Source organism: Lethenteron reissneri, chromosome 21, assembly GCF_015708825.2.
Source record: "Lethenteron reissneri isolate LAM-NWPU_2019-01 chromosome 21, ASM1570882v1, whole genome shotgun sequence".
NCBI lineage: Eukaryota > Metazoa > Chordata > Hyperoartia > Petromyzontiformes > Petromyzontidae > Lethenteron > Lethenteron reissneri.
Window position 1 is genome coordinate 14,713,039 of NC_083799.1, and position 19,921 is coordinate 14,732,959.

The 19,921-nt window shown below is 43.7% G+C and overlaps 1 protein-coding gene across 1 annotated transcript; it reads right to left on the bottom strand.

The window, feature by feature from the left end:
- Positions 1-2,967: 2,967 nt before the first annotated feature.
- On the bottom strand, positions 2,968-19,138 carry LOC133345289 (activin receptor type-2B-like). Its single transcript, XM_061555922.1, has 11 exons — positions 19,015-19,138; positions 15,475-15,676; positions 14,569-14,681; positions 11,767-11,918; positions 10,162-10,308; positions 8,864-9,007; positions 8,108-8,256; positions 7,627-7,741; positions 6,519-6,657; positions 5,834-5,964; positions 2,968-5,419 (listed from the first exon to the last, which is right to left on the bottom strand). Exons 1-11 carry the CDS (start codon positions 19,064-19,066, stop codon positions 5,180-5,182), a joined length of 1,584 nt encoding a protein of 527 aa, XP_061411906.1. The 5' UTR covers positions 19,067-19,138; the 3' UTR covers positions 2,968-5,179.
- Positions 19,139-19,921: the final 783 nt, after the last annotated feature.

Here is a 19,921-nt window from a genome sequence, read left to right on the forward strand (position 1 = left end):
GGGATGCTGTAGCCGATGAGAGTGGGCCTGTCACTTTTCTCAGCCAGCCTGAACACCTCCTCTGTCAGCCAGGGTATCTGGGGAGGTCTGGACCGCGTACCCAACGCAGCCATTGCAGCTGCATGAGCCACAGTCCTTAACCTAGCCCATTTCCCCTCAACATCAGGAGTGAGGGACGATGCCAACTCCAGCCGCACGCGATGATGAAATTATCTCTTGCAACTTTCGTCAGAAAGCTGAGACCATGTCACTGTGGGTTTGAATGGGGTCCTGGGTGTACACCCACCACCGCAGTGGAAGAATGGCAGGCGCATCTTATAGAGGGCACAAGCCCACACCCACACTCACGTGGGAGCGAAGGGCAGGACCGGCACGTAACCACAAGAATGCTGCCCCATGTGGACTTCAGAGGGGCAGGTCGCTTGTCACGTAGCTGGTCGTGTACACGGGCTGAGACAAGAGCTGGCCCAGCACCCACAGTGAAAAGGGCAGGAACCTCCAGGCGGCCAGGCATTCGAGTTGTAAAACACACATAAGCTGAAACGTTCACGGACTACATGTCACTCCGCGCTGTGAATAGAGGAGAGCTCTTCCCGTTCCCTTTGATTCACCCAAAGCATGCGACACTGGTGCTAATCCTTTAATCGCTAGACTTCACGATGCGTAACCGTGTATCCAAGGCTCGTTTGTGGATGTTTGTTTTTCCCCATTTTAAATCTCCTCTTTGTAGTTTCGACGGAGCCTCCTTGGCGGCACTCAAATCTTGGCAAAGGCGTCTCAAGATTGCGCACGGTGGCGGCGAGGCGGTCGGGCGGTGCCACGTTCCCATCCACCGCTTTTAGAAGCAAAACTTCCACAACAGTAAACGCGGACGGCTCCCCGCTTCATCCTCGGCGTGCCACGGCTCAGGTTAGTTGGACGACACCGACCAGCAGGTGGCGACGTCTCCCCAACACACACAGCAGACGACGCGATAAATATTTACCACGTGCTGAACTGCGTACATGGGAAAGCCCCTGCAATGACATGTTCGTTAGGTGGTACATTTTGAACTCGCACCAATAATTTAAGGCAGCAAGCCTATCAACCGAACACGATGTACAGGGTGCTTCAGAAAAAAATGTTAACACTGACATGGGACTTGCGTTTTTTAGAGTGATAACAAATGTCATGTTAATAGCTTCAACAAGTCCGAGTCTCCCACTTGTTCGCCATCGTTGTCAACACGTGCCTGGAATCTTCTCCAGGTAGTCTCCAGAGCCCGGAGGCACATTTCTTGCATCGTTGCAAATTCTCCGAAGTGTTAACATTTTTTGAAGGACCCTGTATTTTAATCGCCCCACACCACCACTAAGTTGTATAGTGGTGGTGTGGGGCGATTTTGCAACGTGTAATACCAATTGAGTAAATTTGCAGGTACTTTTCGATTTCAAGCTTTCGTGACTAAATTCATCTTCTTGGTTCTTTTGGTAAAGTCACGTAGAAGGGAAATAATAAAATAATAAACTAATGTGGCCGAAACGTCGTGAGAATTATTTTATTGTTTTATTTGTATTATTTTATTTCCCTTCTACGTGACTTTACCGAAAGAACCAGGTACTTGTTTTCTTCTTCAAATTTAGACGATAAAGCACAGTGGCCTACCCTTTCGGAAACGACGTGACGGGATGATTACACGTTCACTTTGAAGCAGACGGCACACATGGTAAATTAACCTCTGTCGTAATAACCGGAGTGGCCTCCTGGATTCAAATCCGTGAATATGCAACATGCGTTGAAAGGCTTGGGGAAGTCAAGTGCAACGGTACTGTACGTGCATTTAAAGACATCGGTTAATCTTACCACCATTTAGTATGCTAGTTAACCTTTACTTTCAGACGTGGATAGAAATGTAAAGAGCTGATAGAGGGAAAACAAGCAGATGCTTATCGCGCTCACGTTTCCTCCCTCCAAAAGATGTTTCAAACGGGCCGTGGCTAAACATAGCCCGTGTTGTTATCAGAAGTTATTTGGTTCATATCCAATGCAGTTAAAATTAGTTGTGTACGTGGATCTCTAAATATATGCCTCCACTCCCTGCGACGCACATCAACCCGCATGCGTTGTAGTCTCCATATGGGGGCCTGGTTAAGACGCTTCAATAACAATTCAGTACTGCCTTTGTATCAATCCAGTGTTGAAAGCCTTATCATGCCATACGGGTGGTGGCGGTTGATCACACTTCACCAGTTTAGATCGCGTTATTTATGTGTCGTAACCCTCCACCACCCGACACGGCCAATCAGTAAAAAAGTGTCACGTTGACAAAAGACAAATAGTTCACTGCTTTAGTCCACCGGTGTGTTGAAGCCACAACATTTACAATTTGAGTACGACGTTTCGCTGGTAATTGCATCCAGCATCATCGGGCAATTCGCCAGAATGGTGAGGCTCTGCTGTGTCTCCCGTTCTTATATAGAGCAGCAGCAGGGTGACGTCATCATTAACTCATCAGGTGCTCAAATTGTAAATGTTGTGGCTTCAACACACCGGTGGGCTAAAGCAGTGAACTATTTGTCTTTTGTCAACGTGACACTTTTTTACTGATTGGCCGTGTCGGGTGGTGGAGGGTTACGACACATTTATAAATAACGCGATCTAAACCCAAAAACGTTGATTATGAATAACATTGGTCGCGAAAGCCTACGTGTTAAACTGACACTTCACCAGGCTGGTCAGTGTGCATTTGTGAAGGGGGCCTAGGACCGGTTAAAATATAGACTGGCCACTGATGTTGACTGTGTGCCACGAATCGGCAAAGTCATCCAGGTGAACAGCGCTGTGCATTGACCACTGTGCAACCACCTCTCCCCCCTTGGGTGCATTTTATAGACATCCAAAATGGTTAAATAATTGTTTTTCTCTGATGTAGCATGACGAAACGCAAAGCAGATGCACGTGTAGCTAAAGAGGCAGACAACAGGCCAGTGCACGTAAGTAGGACATTTACTACTCATTTACATTAATGGCAATGTACAAAAATTGCTTTTTTCACATTACATTCTATTTACATGTTTTTATAAGTAGTGTATATTATAAAGTCTTTCTAATACAGCAGCTATGTTGAACAATATCGCCGACAAAGTTGTTTCACCTGCATTCTGTACAATTATACCTCTGAAAACGGATGGATGAGCAACAGTGCAGTGGGCTTCCAAACTTGGGCCGTCAAAGACTAGCAGTGTGCACAAGGAGGAATCGGTAGTTTCTAACGATGCCAAATGGTTAACACAACACCATGAAATATTATTTCAAGTTACCACCATTTTTGTAACATACAGCATTGGTAAAAACGAGGTATGATGAGCAGGGATGGTATTTTCAAAAGATCAGGCATACAGCAAATAGGTAACCATACGTGCGATATTTGTGGCATTGCAAACTTAACAATGCAGTGTTGAGTCTTTGCGTGCTCGTTCGTGTTCAGTATCTCAATGAATGGTGATGCGATTAAACACTTTGGTGGTGAATGTAACCAGTGACGTGCAGTGCAGTCATGGTTAACAAGCCTGAAGGCAGCTCATGCACCCTGAGATATGCACTCGGCATGCAGGTTTTGCAACTTTTTTTTGTACCTCGTGCAGTAGCATGAAAATTAACATTGAGTTGGTTTCTTATGCTGATATCAACACAAAATGCAATGTGACACATTCGAATACTGTACTGGGGTGAGACCTCGATGAAGTTTCAATGGCTTAACATCTACCGATGTTGTGGCTCTGCATAGTTGAAGATGTACGGCCTATTATCCGAGTGTACGCAGATTCAACATCAACTTTTGAAGATAATTAACGAATACAGTGGCTGACAGCAACCTGTTAAAAGTGAGATGTAAAAATGACCATATATTATCTTGTTGGCCAAAGCACAAATGCAAAAATGCTTTACAAACTGAAACACCCCGTTGTATGCAGGCGCTTGAATTGTGTTTTTCATGAGCAGTTTGTACAGCGAGAGCAAATATATAAGCAGAAATGTTAGCCATTACAGTACTGCGCACATAACCATAACTTAAGCCCGTTAGGTTATCTACTACCTGAATAATATGGCAACCCATCTGTTTTACAAACATCTTTAGCAATCTTTATTGACCTGAATTAAAATGAAATGAGAATATTTTGGGTCAAGTTTAGAAATTCAAAACGTGAGTTGTTAAATTAAGGAAACGTTGTAGAACTCATGGTTATAAATGAGCATTCAGAAATGGCATTTAATGCACAATAGTAAAACTTAAAAGATTGAAAACCACAACACAGCTCGTTGTAAGATCATCGTATAACCACGAATGACCATGTTCCGGTGGTGAGCGTCGTTGATCATGGGTAACGCTATACACAACCGCGAAATAAGTGTGGATGCAAATAAATGCTGAGGTTTGTTCCGGTCAAAAAAGGTGGATTTGCTGGGCAACATGTGCTCACGAACTCAGCACGTCTTCGCTGCACTTATCCCACAGCTGCCTCTTGACAAAGATTTCTCGCAAAAGCGGGTGGCGTTCCATTCAGTCCTTGCCAACTGCACTTTGGCACGGAGAGGGGGGGGACCGACGATCTACTTTGCTTGCTGCATGTTGCACTTGACGTAGTGTCCTGCTGGCATGTTGGCACACGTTTCTAAATGTGCCGTGAAAACAAACAAAAACATTTTCACAGCAAATGAAAGATAAAGAGAGCAGATCAAAAAAATACCACTACACATTTTACAATTCTGAAAATCGGTGAGCTGCTTCCCACAATGGGTTGTTATTTTTTTTCCCAATGACAGTTTAAAATAAAAATAAATTCCTGACCTAGTTTAGTTTACATACACTGATAAGAGACACAATGGAAAACATATACCCATGTTTTTGAGGTGTTGGCATGAGCCTTGGTGAAGCACCACATCTGCTTCAGTCGTTACAGAATACATATTTACACGCATGGTACTCCGTCCCATTTTGAAACTGCTGAGGATATAGTCCAGAATTATTCCCAGTGTAAGATTTTCACAGTAATTCTCAGAAGAAGAAAAAGTACTTTCCACCCCAGGGTTAAGAACGTGTGGTGGCTTGCGAAGGTTCGGCTTGGAGAAAGGGGGACTCAATGAGCAAACTTTAAAAGTTTTCTTCGGCGGAAAAATTCTCCACAAAGCAAGAGTGTTATTAAATTTGCAGCCGCTCGACTGCAAGGTGTCCATTGGCCAGCGACGAAATGGCCATTGCCAACACAGCGGTGCCGTCATCAACAGGGCCTGTGCTGCCAGCGTTGTTGTTGCCGCCGCTGCTGCTGCTGGATATCCTGCGCATGGTCTGCACGCGCTCCTCCACACAGCCGGCTGAGAGCCGGGCCTCGGCCTCGTGATCCCAGCACTCCTCCATGGTCTCGCACAACAGAGACATGCCCTGGAAATGACGCAATAGAACCAATTCGGATTTTAAACGATAAATAAGCTTTTTTTTTTGCAATCAACAACTAATAATCACGGTGACGTTTATATACACTAACCACTTGGTAGCTGTTGCACATGAGGGCCGAGAGAGATTGTACGAATAAAACTCGTTGTTCTTGCCGTACGACTTGTTTTTGATATAGCGTCCTATGCGTGGGAGCGTCTCAAGCGCTCAACATCGCATCTCAAATATTTGAGAAGGCACCTCCAGTGGTAGCTGTCCCCACCTTTGGGGTGACTCAGAACCTGGGCCGCAAACAGGTATTCGCCTGCCAAATAGGGGGGTGACATTTGCCATGTATAATCCCAAACGGAGAAAGATTGCGATCATATATTGAGATTTTTGGGAAAACGAGCAGGTGTGTACCGGATGTTTCCTCCAACAATCTTTAATTGTGGGCCGGACCCTCTTCTGCACTACCAGGTCCTGCATTTCCTCCAGGGAGAGATGTTTCCCTAGCTCCTCCTCAAACGGGAGTGAGAATTCACCCACTGGTTCTGGAATTGGTAAGAAACACCATCACAATCATCACAAATTATGGTATCACAGTGAAACATAAGCTCAACAAATACACAGGAATTTTTAAAGGCACACAGTAAAGGTTTTGTGATTTACTTGTAAGTAAACAGATTGTGATATTCTGGTAAATAGTGTGACTATTGCCTCGAAAAGTAACACGTTTTTAGCATGCACAATGCAGTAAATACCATCAAGAATTAGAAGTACTCACAAATCAAGCACACAATTCAAAACAGACTTTAATTATAATTACACAATGGTGCTTTACCAGGAGACACATTGGAAATAACAACAGCTGCTGTTCCGCTTTCCAAATATGCCGATGTATATTAGTGAAGGATACGTACAGTGCCATTAGGATCGATGGTTTAAGAACTAATACAATGTAGAACTATGGATCTGTGGCAAGTGAAATTAACAAGACAATATTTTTTACAGGAGTGAATGAACTTTGCTTGCTCTGTAACACGAGACATTAAACGTATTGTTGCTCAAAAAGCGCTCAACGCAAGCACTCGCGATTGCAGCATACCTTCGATAACTGTGCAGCGCCAGGCAAGCTCCCAGAGCACCAGGCCCAATGCATAAACATCGATGCGCAAGAAAGAGTCGCGCTGGAAGTGGATGGCTCCCTCCAGTATTTCGGGGGCCATGTAGCGCAGAGTACCCACCTGAAATGAGAACACCCCACCCACACGTAGATTCCTTCTGCTGCAAGACATTAGCCTGGCAGTAGACTGTGTGGCAAGCAACACTAAATGATGAAGTGCCACGCTAAGTCATACAATGCGTCCCACTTACCAAAAGTTCCAACAGTAGGTCCATCAATGCCACGATTGAACGCAGTGTCTTACAATCGTTTCAACAAAACTATTGTCTGAGTCGCATCCAAATCAAGCTTTGCAACAAGTGTTACTTCACAAATAAATATAAAATATTCACAGCCTTGATAGCTGCGTCAATGTGAACTAATTTACTGAGCAGCACGTTTAATACATTTGAAAATTGCAATGTCTACAATTCAATGTATTAATAGTGCAAGCAATTAATTTTTTTACATTTTTATATCTGACAGCATACGAAAACTCGAAATGCCACATTTCATATTAAGTTACATTGTAAACATTTACATATCTGAACACTGCAATTCTTAAATTATTTTCTCAAATGCCACCAACTGATGTTGGCATCGCCAAAGCAGCATTATTGCAATAAATTTACCCCAATTAATGCAGTACCTCATTCTGCTATTGGCAAATATTGTTTTAACAATCGGATAAAACCATGATTATGAAATCCCTCAATTATAAGAAATGTAAAATAGTGTGCAAAGCAATGGACCAGCTCACAACCGACACGCTGAATGGCTAAAGAACCTAGACCTTCATTTATAGCTGTTATTGCTGTTGTTCATCTCTACATGATGCCGTACAAAACTAAGGCATGCATAGTCCATTTTAAAACCTTTATTTCTTTTTTTGGAACCATCTACGTCAGTGAGCTTATTACAATGTACATTTATACATTTTCGCAATGTTGTTTTGGAACTTTAACAGATGTAAAAAAGTGTTTTTGGAATAAAATATCAACTAAAATATTGACGATATGACATTAACAACAAGCAATGTTTGGTAACGTACCTGCCCATGGGTATCACCCGCAGGTTTGCCCGGTGCAAATTTGACTGCCAATCCAAAGTCTGCGATGCAAGCTGTAAGGTCCCCCTTAAGCAGAATATTCCGACTCTTTATGTCCCTACATGTCAACATATCGGACAAGCAGCATTTTCAAATAAATGCACATGTAATACATAATATGTTCATTGCATCATGTGATATACCATGCTAAAATCTATACAAGAATAAATAAAACTACGAGAAGTCATGAGTTGTGTCAAAAGGTAACATTAATAAATGCAATAATGAAAAACAATGAATTTTAATGGCATATTGCTTCACAAATATAAAAGACAAGAATTAATGTATCAGATACATCTTCCTCGTGGCTTCTTATCTCAACCGCAATGTAAGTCTGGCTAAATCACAGAGCATAAAACATTGAATAGCATTCGAACGCGCAGAATGGTGGGGCAAGGCAAACAGCTGATGATGCCCAATTAACCTGTGTGCAATGGCAGGCTTAATGAGATCTCCCTTGGGGCTGACAATATCCTCATGTAGGAAGGCCAGACCCCGGGCCATCGTCTCTGCCACATGGCAAAGCTCCCTCCATGACAGCACGTTGCCTTTAAGGTACTCCGCCAGAGATCCCTGCACACATGAGCCAAGATTGCAAGTTCAGCCGGTCTCTTCCATCTTACGTGAAAACTTTACATTATTGTACAGGAGGTTTCCTGGCAAGTAGAATTAAAACTATCATATCAAGTAAGCCAGCAGCACTTGTGCAATAGGCCACACACTTTGTGAATGAGCCTCAAAGTCTAGACTTGTCCAGAGTTTGCCTGCTTAAACAAATGCTACTGGGAATCAATAGTCAAGAGAGAATTGGCTGATAAATCCAAAATACGATTTTATCTGAATTTAGTAAATGAGACCATTGTGTTTTATTATTTAATTGGCCACAATCAATGGCAAAGAATAGTAACACAATACACTAAAAAAGCGTGTAAAATATGCTCTTCACAAAATATTGAGTACAGTATAAGCACATTTCTAAAATATATCTCATCTAGTTTATAGAAATTCAGAAGTAACATTTATCTTGAAGTCAATTTGAGAGAAAAAATATCTTCTAGCTACATAAATAAAAGTTAATGGATTTTACTTTTGGGTTGCAATGCTCAGGTTCATTGATAAGGTATCATATACTGCCTGTAAATTGTCAACATTACAGGTTTACCAATGCGACCCACCGTACCTTCTCATGGAACGTGGTGATAAGCCAGTACTCGGTGTCAAGCCCTGACACACGCTTCTCAGCAGCAATGAAATGCAGCAGGTTTTCATGTGCCACTCCAGCCGTTTTGAAGATATCAATCTCATTCTCCCACGAGCGTCTCTCCTGTGGCAAGTAAACATAAAAATATGAGCAGATAGCACAATTACACACCCCGTGACGATGTACGTTACACAAACCTGCACAAATGTAGATAAATGACATTTCAGATAGGTGAATGGATAAGAAAATATTCTAGATTTGAAGTTTTCGTGACTGCAAGGATCCATACTCTTTGGTTCTTTCAGTAAAGTCACGTAGGTATTATTATGTTTTACCTACGTGACTTTACCGAAAGAACCAAAGAGATTTTGATTTAAAGCTTTCGTGACTGCAGGGATTCATATTCTTGGTTCTTTATTATTTCCCTTCTACGTGACTTTACCATAAGAACCAAGAATAAGAACCAAAGAGGATAAGAAAAAACATTTCTAATAGATTAAAAACACTCAAATAGCTAGAGGGATCCCAGTTAGGCTCCAGTGTAAAATCAAGTCAAAACTCATTGAGTGGAAAACGTGCATTTTATTATTTCAATTACTGGACAGAAAACATATCAAAAAAGCACAGAACATTATAAAGGACTCTTCTCACCCTGGACACTCACTGTTTGAGCTGTTGCCATCAGGCAGACGATTCAGATCAGTCAAAACAAGGACAAACAGATTCAAACAGAGCTTTTATCCTACAGCGATCACCACACTCAATAATGCTAATTAATTATTAAGTAATAGTGTTTACAATTGATTGTGAAATAGAGATGTGCAATGACAAAATGTAACCTTATGTGGGTATGTGGGTATACTTGGGCTGTTTTTATATATAGTATAAATTGATTATCTTTCATTTAATTTTATTTTTATTTTCTTGTTTTATTTAATTTAAATTTATGAATGATGCCCTGACTGGTGAGCATTTTAAATTTCGTTGTACTGGTGACAATGACAATAAACGATCTATCTATCTATGTATGTCGGACTTATTTTGCACCGTACATAGCCAACCGTGCTAACCGGAGGTAAAGAGGAAGGACAACAAACTAAACACAGAAAATAGTTCTAAAGAAATTAGTTATCCACCTAAATTTAGAACTGCAAAACTCCAGTTGCTTTATAATATTGGAAGGAAGAGAGTTCCAGACAGCCGCAGAAGCGCATCTGAAAGCGCGCGATGCAGTCATCTTTCTCTGGTTATCATGGAAAACTGAAATTATTCTATACCTTAACGGTGAATATCTTCACTGCCACATGGTCACCAAGGAGGCGGGCTTTCCACACCGAACCAAAGTGGCCCATGGCCTTAACTTCAATCAGTTGGACGGGCTTGAGCTCAGCCAGAGGTGGTGACGACGCTCCATTAGGTTCCTCCTGCCACGATCGGGAGTCACAAAAAGTGGAGATTGTCGCAACATTCGTGTGTGAGATCTTTGAGATAGCTCTTTACCGACAATGCTAGCAGGGTAACAAGGCGAACAGCTGAGGAATGGATGTAAGCACACCTTATGGTTCTGATAAGCAAAAATTGGGAATAAAAAGGCCAACTTCTGGTACAGCCACTCTTGAATACAAGCACACCTGGCCTTACTCTAAAGAGGTGGTCTTATATCCAGCTTCTAACATATTTCAATTTCACGAGATTTATCTTATTACAACGGACAGGATTGAACAAATATTAGCTTTACCTATTGCTACGCAGGTTATTCAAAGATACATTCTCCAGAAAATATGTACTGTATGAGTAAATACAAAATGTTTCAGATCATTCACTCCACATGCAGAGATTAATAAATGATCCATTGGGTCTTTTATCTGCTTCCCCACTACAACCTGCTGTTGTGGGGGGGGGGGATTAATAAATTTTGAATTCAACATAATCTGTAGAGGGTACTGTTTGATCATTGATGGATGCCTGTTGTCTAGACCTGTCTGAACGTAATGTATGATGTTACCTTGATTCCTCAACTCCATTTTGTAACCCATACATTATTTAAAGTGCATGTTAATATACATGCATTAGCTAAAGTATTGTATGTCTTTACAACAACATAAAAAAAACCTTTACCATGAATTACAATCCTCCCTGCTGCAATGTTGAATTCATCTGCCACCTGCATGAACATCTGCTTCCATTAGCACTATTAGCTTTTTACGCATGTTAACTTGCACCGGAAAACCCAACAGATTGAGCCATTAAGAGACTGCCAAATATCCTCATCATTACATTACATATATTTGTTTAATTAACTAACCAACCATGTTTGCCACAAAGGAAAAAAAATCCAGTCTGGCTGAAAAAGTATGGAGTGGGCTTGCCACCTGCTGAGATGGCAAAATGCCAAACATATGTGAACCACAATTCAATCGCTACGCATTGTGCAGTTATTCGAGTTGATTGCTCTTAAGAAAGCATTCCCAACATTACGCTGTTCAAAAATACCACGAGAGGGCATCAATTCCCCCCTTTTGATGTTAAGTGTACCAAGGAATCTCCAACAGAATGTGCTATTTTAGCAACACGTAAATAATTTGCGGCCGAGAATGCTCAAAACACCATATTAGACGAAGAAAATAAACTTCTCGAAATTAATCTTAAATTAATCATAACCCATATAACAACCGTCAGAGTGCATTGTAGAGAATACTCCTATACAATCATACGAATAATCCACCGTTTAATGTATTATATATATCCACACGCCTAATGCCCTAATCTGATTGAGCAATCGTTTAGAAACTGTCATTCAAATGTTTGACGCAACAAGTCGTTTCTCGCATGTGTGTTACGGACTTATTTTGAGAGACAAAACAAGGACTTGGCAGAGTTACCTCGGAGGGTGCTTCCACTTGGGCATAGGGTACCTTGCGCTGGCGATACACCCAAAAGACCAGCAGTGCTACCAGGGAGACGGCCAGGATGGGGATGAAGGAGTAGACCGCGGTGTTAAATGCACTTGGGCGGCTGCTCACTGCTACTGGACCTACCACACCACCACACCAGAGCAACACCTTAGCAGCTTACACAACACCAGGTATGTGGACATTTCGTTTCAAGTAGAAACATTTAGTGTAGAGTGAGGTCCTAAGTGTCTCCATACACCCAACCAGTTGGTGTTGAGATAGTGCTCACATCTCTATTGGTGGCCCTGAGATGTTGACAATACCACATCCCTCTGAAAAGGACCAATCTCTGTACCTCCAGAGAGATGATTCAACCCATTAGATTAACACTTATTGCGAGCTCAGTACTCCATTAACAGCTCCACTCAGTCGGATTACATATTATACAATACATTTAAGAATTTGATTAATTCGAGATAAACATTATGCTGTATACATCTAAACTACATGTATGTTTTAATTTTATAAATTATAAAAGCAATACATCACAGCCTGTGATAAAATGTAAAAGTTTCTGGCCTGGTGGCTCAAGGGTAGCGTCGTAATCAGGTTGAGGAGTTTAATGCTGGTTGGAGGTTGACTCCGCCGATCATCCCTCTGGGGGTCTATAAAATTGGTACCACTTTGTGGAGAAATCGACAGCGGTTGTCGGATGAATAGGCTCGCCCCCGGATAGGAATGTGAATTGTCCACCACTGGCTCAGAGGGATGTAAAAGGAGATGTGCACAGCTTTAATGCTCCTTTGAGCTGTAAATCACTTTGACACTCAAAGGTGTTATATTCTTCATGATGTGGAAATGTCCAATGCTAAATGGTCTTAAAACATTCTTAGAGCCATAAAAACAATCTTGCTGTAGTTTTTGTTCCATGACCAAGGTCCACCCTGATGCGTTTACAACAGCTCTTGTACCACAAAAGTACAACATGTAGGTTGAACTGAACACCTGTAAAATATATCACTGTACAACCGTGAAATGTTCAACGGGTATTTTAATAGCGCTACTGAATATAAAACGGGTATCGAATGTATGAAGCGATGGGTTACATCTGTAAATGCTATTGCTACACTAATAAGATATTTAAAAAAATATTCCATGTTCAACGAGAGTGCATCCCCATTAAAATCGGGCCTTTGCCTGAAACGTCACCTATTCATTTTGTTTGTGTTGTTTGTTGTCCCCCCCCCCGCACCTCCGATTTGCACGGTTGGTTACGTAGTGTGAAAAAATTTCAACAACACGAACCAGACATTTGTAGCCATAGTTCCTTTGCCAAAGCAGTGTTGTGCAATCCCACATCATTTAAAATGTAATGCTATATCCATGGCTCTCCCACTCTCTATCGTAAACCTATTTGACAAGTGTTCTCAAGCGGTCACAAAACAGAGTAACTCAATCCTTGGTAAAATATAAAAATGATTGTCGTGGAACGTTGACTACAAGCCATGGACACTCAAAACTAGCGCCCATCGACTGCCAGGATGTTTCCAAAATGTATACAAATAGAGATTGACAGAAATAAAAAATTTGACAACAAATGTGGTTTCTTTGGCCAAGAAGATAAAAAAGAACATCATGCCAAAGGGCAGAGATATCTTAACATCACCTAAAATGTTTCGCCAACCAAACTCAAAATATTTATTATCATGCTGGGTCTCATGAAAAGGATCTAATCATGCAATTGTGGTGTTAAATGCCTGAGGGCTGCAATCCAACCCCTCATTGAATTAAAACAATTAAGACAAAACGGGAGCAGCAGCATATGCCAATGGGCTCAGGATTGACAGCAGAAATGTTTCAAGTAGCCGTCTTTTTCTTGGTAAAAGGAATTTTACGTTCAATCATCATATTTTGTATTGCACTTTTTACAACTCTGAGGGGATTAACTAAGCACGGGAAACAATTATTTTTTTTATATCAAGATTAGTAATATCTTGTGCTAGAAACACATTAATGGTAGATGAAACATTAACAATACCAGGCATTATTTGGAATATAAATACAATTTGCATGTATACTATTGAAAAGGAACGAGCTCTTCAAGGAACATATGATAGACATGCATTCATAAACAGGAGAAAAGTGAAATGTACGACACATCCATACATAGGTCATTGAGTTCCTTCCAAGACCAGATAATTATAGGACGCATTTGCATTTTTAATAAAGTACCATCCTACAGGGCACTTGGAATATAAATGTATTGGGCCTATTCTAGTTACCCAATTAAAAACAGATGAAAGCCAAAATAAACACTAACCTGCACCATCAACATAAATTTACTGACGATGTTTGAATATAATTAAACGAGAATAAACATGTAAATAAACTGTAAAAACACAACACACATTTTATCAGCATGATGCTAGAATGCCATTAGTTCACTGACAGAAAAATGACAAGATTTTTCAGGTGGGTCCTTCATTGAGAAGTCAAGGCCAATGCCTAAAGGAGTGTTTAGTGTGAATATACCCAAGTGCACAAGAGAATAACACAAAGTCCAGCACATATTGGATACATGAATACATAAGAATAGGTCTTACCCTTTCTGGCAATAAAGCAGGTGTTAAGATATTAAAACACCAAATGGAAATCTTTTGCAAGGACTCATGTCTACTTTAACCACACAGAATTGATGTCTTGCCATTCCCTCTCGGCAACCTCGTTTTTTAGGGCTTTAGAAGACAATTTGCCTTGCTATTGCATTTGGAAGCAATGTTTTAAACGGACCTGTTGTCGCTTGTTGAATGACGGGAATATGGTTGAACTTTTTGTTGCAGAAATTCCCCTCGCAGCAGCAGAAGAAAACGCTCGGCGTTTCCTTCGTTTCAGTGCACTCCCCTCTGCAGAATGAAACATGTAAATACATAGTCGTCAAAACAATGCAACAGAGAGCCCTAATGAACCTTCTATTTCTATTAAGCACTCAAGCGTTGCAACTAATTGTGTTCAAAATGAGGTGGGAATATTTTAATAAAGTGAGGGTATATTAAACAGCAATAAAACCGGACTTCCCTTAATGAGATTTACATGTAGCCATTGACTGTGAAAGCTTTGTGGGTATGCACAGCCAAATGTAATGTCAGCCAGAGCTACAGAACAATCAACAGTTATTTTTTAAAGGAAAGTTCTCCATTTTTAAAACGAAACTGAACGAGATGTTTAAACTTACTATTTTTATTTTAGCAGGTCAGGGGCCCACTGAGCTACCTATCGCTCTTCTTCAGAAGTGACTTGGCCATAAATGATAGCTGCACGAAGGAGCTTTTCATGTTTCTACATGTGGCGGCAAAAACCGGAGGAACTCGGAGAAAAATCCACATGACCACAGGGAGAACACGCAAACTCCAAATATACAGCAGGCTGTCAGGGTCGGGATCGAATCCACGACCTCCGGTTTACCAGGCGAGGAAGTTAACATCTCGCAATCGCTATAATTTTCAAAGGAGGATTATGCATGTCACTTCTCCCAATTTTTTGCAATTTTTTTTATAAATACCTTTACACTTCCATTAGTTCACAAGATTTCCACAGTGAAATATGACGCACTATTTGAAAATTGCAGTCGTCGACAGGCCAGTTTCACGTTTGACCGTGGCAATATGAAACAGCAGGTGTCCATCCCGCAGCGCAGACCTGTTATAGCAGTTGAAGTCGTCGAGCCAGCAACCCTTACGCACAAGCTCCACGCTGCCCGAATTGTTGGTCCAGGAGGCGAAGCAGTGCTTCCGCTTGTCGCCCTCGCACCCCTCGGTGCCACTGCGGCTGGTGTTGTACCTCTGCCAGTGTGCGTTGAAGTACTCGCACTCTGTGGTGTGGCTCTCCAACACACTGGCCGCTGTAAAAAAATGAAATGTCCAATCAGAGGGAACCAGACAACGCCCCCCCCTCCCCCTACGTATTTACAGCTCTAACTACTGCTTAAGTCTCCATACTGTGTCAGTCATGGGGTGTCTTTGTCCATAGTTCACCATGCTGGTTGGTGTGCTTTGGTGAATGGGGGGAGTGCCAAGATTAGTCCAGATATGGCTCGCACGGATGTTGGCTTTGGATGAGAATCAATCTGAGGTCACCACGTTCATAGCTAAGTGTCACCACTCCAACCAATGTAAAACACACATTAAAACTTAGATTTAGTTTTAATGGAAACATTAACTTTGTAATAATCCTGCAATAAACATTACAAATATTAAAAGGTAAAATATGAATCCATAAACCATGTTAAGCCGAAACACATGTGACTGCATCTTAGCACATATTTAGAGCTATTCAACACTTGTTACATTTGAACAACTGGAAAAGGAAGTTTGTAAATCAAACTCTGCTCATTGATATTGCTTATTTTACAAGTACTGTAATTAATGCAATGGCTAACGGACACAAACCACGGTTACTTTCACTGTTCAAGAGCCGATTTTTGTGTTTAGTTTGTCTTTCCCCCGCACCTCTGATGAGCGCAGTTGGCTATGTATGGAGCGAAAGAGAAGTTCAACATACATACCCAATTGACATCAGTGACTAAATCTACAACAAAGTTACGTGCTCTGGCGACTAAATATTATCATTCTACAAATACGAGTACCACCAAGCGCAATTTTTTGCAAGAGTTATTATAAAATCAATAACCCATTGCTATGGCAAACAGCTATGAGTTATAGTACTCTGTGATTCCATTACATATACTGTACTCACTCTATTTATTCCAGATACCGACGGGAAATACTCATGAACGTAATCTCCCATAAAGCACATTACCGTACTTATAAGATTGAAAACAAAATGATCCGAGTCATTTCACGTGACAACTTATTTTATAAATGGGTATGCACAAAGCTAAAGGAAATGTTTACAGGCACACGCGAGTGATAAAACAAAACAAACCTCACCTCCCCGTGGAGATACAAAGTTCACAGATTGCCATCACGACCAAACAGCGCAAACAGAGGATAACTCAAAATAGTCGCGGGTGTTGCACGCGTGCACGCGCGTATGATGTTGTTGTCGTGTACTCACTCTGTGCATCTGGCAGTGATGAAGAGAAACATGTTTTTGAACATGTAACGAGGTCATATGGTCATAAGACGAATGTATATGATGCGGGACGTGAGTTTGGTGGAATCATGGCATGACCTCACGTGCTTTGCGTGCCGTTTTGCTCGATGCTCTTAGACAGAGGCCAGCATTGTTTCATTCCATAATTAAGCATCTCTTTCATCCCAATGGGATTTTAAGCCATGTGTAAGAGGCACATGCACACAATTAGTTGGTTCGAAGTAATGCATGCTTAGATGTATATCTCCATGCTCTTTCAAGACATTTCTGTACAGTACAAATCTCTTCACTAACTAATGTTTATAGGTATTACATGGGCCGAGCCCGGCTTGCCAATCTCCCCCCTCACCTAACGTATATAAGTGACCTGCCATTGACATCATCTCGCAAGTTCATACATGCAGATGACATAGTCCGTGCTCTACAGGGCATAATACATCGCGAGTACAATGGCAATAACTCTTAACAGCTGATCTACAAATATTGGGAGGCATATTTACATCACTTGATAGTCCAACGAAAGCCTTCCAAAACCACCACGCGTGCTTTACACCTAAACATTCATGCCACAGATGCCACCCTTGATGTATCCTGTGGTAGCCGAGTGAGCTAAGACGCAACTACAATTTATTTCTAGGGGTTATCACGTATAAAAGCCTGGCCTTAAAGCCTCCACATAAAACGGATATGTGAAAAGAAAATCAAGGATCACCCTGCATCCAGAAACTTGCAGGAAAGACATTGGGTGCCTCCGCTGATACGCTGAAAATTGTCACCATCTCACTGATCTACTCAGTGGCAGAGTATTGAGCGACGGCATGGGCCAAGGGAGCTTGTACACAAAACTGCGAGATGCACAATTATATCACGCAACATAGCATCATCACCGGGACACTTGAAACCGGCACCAATCCCCTGGGCTCCCCCTTACTGGTAAACATTCTGCCACCAAATATCCGCAGAGATGTGCAAACTGCAAAGGAGTTTGCGTATCTTTATTTGGCTCGTTTAAAAACGACAACCACCTCGCTCGCCCATCGAGTCATCCAGATCACCATTCCTGAAAATCGCGCTGTTTGTCGCCATCCTAAAATCTCACCCAGATCCGCAAGAACGCTGGCGCGAACAGAGTTAAAACAACGGGGACGTCCCATAATGAAGGAAAAACAATCCCCCCCCCACCACCTCTCTCGTTCGATAACCCAAAACGTCGCCCTCTTCTTGGTCTTTTTGACATTCACGGTTCGAAGACACTGGCGGTGTAACACCATCAACCACGCAGCATCAAAGGGGCAATTAAAGACATGCCACAAAGTGCGACTGTTGACCATGCAACCGCACAAACCATGGGCCATTGTAAAAATCAACATAGCGTGCGTGCTCCTTTTAACGAATTGCAAACCTACACGAACCCTCCGGTTCTGCTGTTTTCTTGCTTTGGTTGTCCCACCTGATGACGGCTGCTTGTGTTGCCATCGAAACGTCGTGATCTATTATTTTTCTACCTACGTGACTTTACACAAATAACCAAAGAGCATGGATTCCTGCAGTCACGAAAGCTTCAAATCAAGAACGAACTCGTGGCTAGCAGAAGCTTCTTGCACGTATTGCCATTCGCAGGATAACATTTATATAAACCTTGGCCGTGGGCATGCCCCAGTGATTTCTATCTCTCAAATTCACCAGGGGCATGCCTCAGCCCTTGCCCATCTCTCTCATCGATTATATTCCCAGATTATTTCTGATCATGCCTCAGTCCACCCGCCGATCATTTCCCCTCTGCCCCTGCCTGAGCCCCCCAGCTCTGCCCATCATCTCCCTCACCGATAGCTTGGCCATGCCCCCCACCCAGCACTGCCCATCGTCTATTATTACCTTTGCCCCCCCACTACCTCGGCTCTGCTACCCTTTTCCACCACCAGGATCGACCACCACCATCATCACCACCACGGTCCCAAGCCCAGCGAGACACCACCGGGCGAGAGACGACACCGCCGGTCGCTAATCGCCACTACGGCAACAACCCCCCCCCCAACACCACCCCGTGTCGATACACAACAACGAAGAGCGACAACATCGTCGATACAAAACACGCAAAGTAACGAGCCGCGGACGGCCACTTACCCGAGACGAGCGGCACCATCAGCAGCAGCAGCGCGCACCGCGACGCGGCCATGGCGGGGCCAGGGCCCCCTCTAACCCCGCCCCTCAGCACGCGCACCTGGGGGGCGGGGGGGTGAAGCTGGAGGGGGGGGTGAAGCGGGGGGGGGTGAAGCGGGGGGGGGGGTGAAGCTGGGGGGGGGGGGGGTGAAGCGGGGGGGGTGAAGCGGGGGGGGGGGGGTGAAGCGGGGGGGCTTGAGCTGAGAGCAAAGGGGAAGCGATGGGAAGGGGGGCTGGGGGTGGAGAGGAAGAGGGGCTGGGGGGACGAGGGGGAGGGGCTGGGGGGACGAGGGGGGGGCTGGGGGGACGAGGGGGCGGGGCTGGGGGACGAGGGGGAGGGGCTGGGGGGGGGCGATGAGGCAAGGGGGGGGGGCGATGAGGCAAGGGGGGGGGGCGATGAGGCAAGGGGGGGGGGTCTCGAGGGGGCCCTTGGATCACGCCGTGTTCATCGCCAGCGCCCGTTCGGTGCCATCTGGCAGTCGAGCAGCAAGAGCGGCAGCGGCGGCTGGAGCGCGGAGAAGACGGCGGGAGAAGGGTGCTGGCGCTGGCGGCGCTGGCGGCATGAGCGAGCCCCGAGAGTCGTCTGCGTGTCACGCGTGAGACGCGCTCACTCCGCCTCCCCTCGGCTGCCCGGCGCTCACTCCGCCTCCCCCGCAGCGCGGGCTCGCGTCCAAGATGGCGCCGAGTGGCGCCTGCCCCACCCCCCACACAACCCCCCCCCACAACCCCCCCCCCTCCTCCGCCCCCCCCACACACAACCCCCTCCCCCCACCGCAGCCCCCCACCCCCTCCGCCCCCCCACCCACCCACCCACCCGAACCCCCACCGCCACCCCCGCGGTCACGTGCGCGTGACCCGGATGTTTCTCGCG